Here is a 999-nt window from a genome sequence, read left to right as displayed (position 1 = left end):
TTTTTTTATCAAAGCGAAACGAAAACTAAATAATAGTAAAAGTACCCAAATATGAGGGTGAGGGAGTGGAAACAAGAAAACAAATTTTGCATTCCGTTGAATTTTGAGGGAAATTTGCAATTTCATGAGTTTGTGACCCAAATTATCACTGAGTTACCCATAAAATTAATTTTATAATAGTTTATTCAGCATTTTTTTATGATAATTCACCCAAAAATTGTCTAATTACGTTCACAGAGAAAAAAATTCCAGTTTTCAGTAAAAATCTGAATTTTAAAGGTCTTCACCCATTCTAAAAAAAATTCTTTTTCTTTTCAATGTGATTCGCCACTTCTTAGCTATCAAAACTACATCACCTGCCTCGCCGACCGAAATCACTCTAAATTACCCGATCAATCAATCATTAACAGTACCCCCGCCCTCAATATTGTCAGTAAGCCCATAAAATCATCATAAATCCCCTCGCCTCCCCTTAAACCGCTTTAAATTGATTCTGAACTCACGGGTTAAGCCGGTAAAGATCCTCAAAGTAAAACCCAAGAAGCAAGTGCAATTTTTTTTATCAAAGCGAAACGAAAACTAAATAATAGTAAAAGTACCCAAATATGAGGGTGAGGGAGTGGAAACAAGAAAACAAATTTTGNGTCAGTATATGTGATTAGCTTTTGTGGCGGTTGGGTTTATCGTCGATCCCAGTGGAGGGGCTGTTTATAATTGAGCTGGCTGTTGTCGTGATGCTAATAACAATATTTTATTCATATTTAATGATTTTGGGGTTGAAAAATCTGATTTGATGCAGAATTACCGAGCCAGAGGCCGGCTATACAGGGACTCAAGAGGAAGTATAGGATCGATGATACGTTGAGATTAAATTGTACATCGGGTAAGAGCAGACCAGCGGCTAATCTCACGTGGTATGTCAACGATCGACAGGTGAGCTATTTTCGGGGGGCATGCATTGGGGTTTGAGGCGGGGGGGGGGGGGGTTTGGGGGGGGGG

General features: G+C 38.7%; 1 protein-coding gene across 1 annotated transcript in view; it reads left to right on the top strand.

Annotated features, from left to right (window-relative positions):
- LOC107036261 overlaps positions 1–999 on the top strand; it is an 18214-nt gene that overhangs the window by 11765 nt on the left and 5450 nt on the right. Inside the window, exon 4 of the mRNA XM_015254073.2 lies at positions 800–933. Within this exon, the coding sequence (XP_015109559.1) occupies positions 800–933 (134 nt within the window). The remainder of the gene's footprint in view (positions 1–799; positions 934–999) is intronic.

This window comes from Diachasma alloeum, unplaced genomic scaffold (assembly GCF_001412515.2).
Source record: "Diachasma alloeum isolate Michigan unplaced genomic scaffold, Dall2.0 Dall_scaffold_00208, whole genome shotgun sequence".
In the NCBI taxonomy this organism is placed as follows: Eukaryota; Metazoa; Arthropoda; class Insecta; order Hymenoptera; family Braconidae; genus Diachasma; species Diachasma alloeum.
This window is presented reverse-complemented; position numbering and strand designations above follow the sequence as displayed.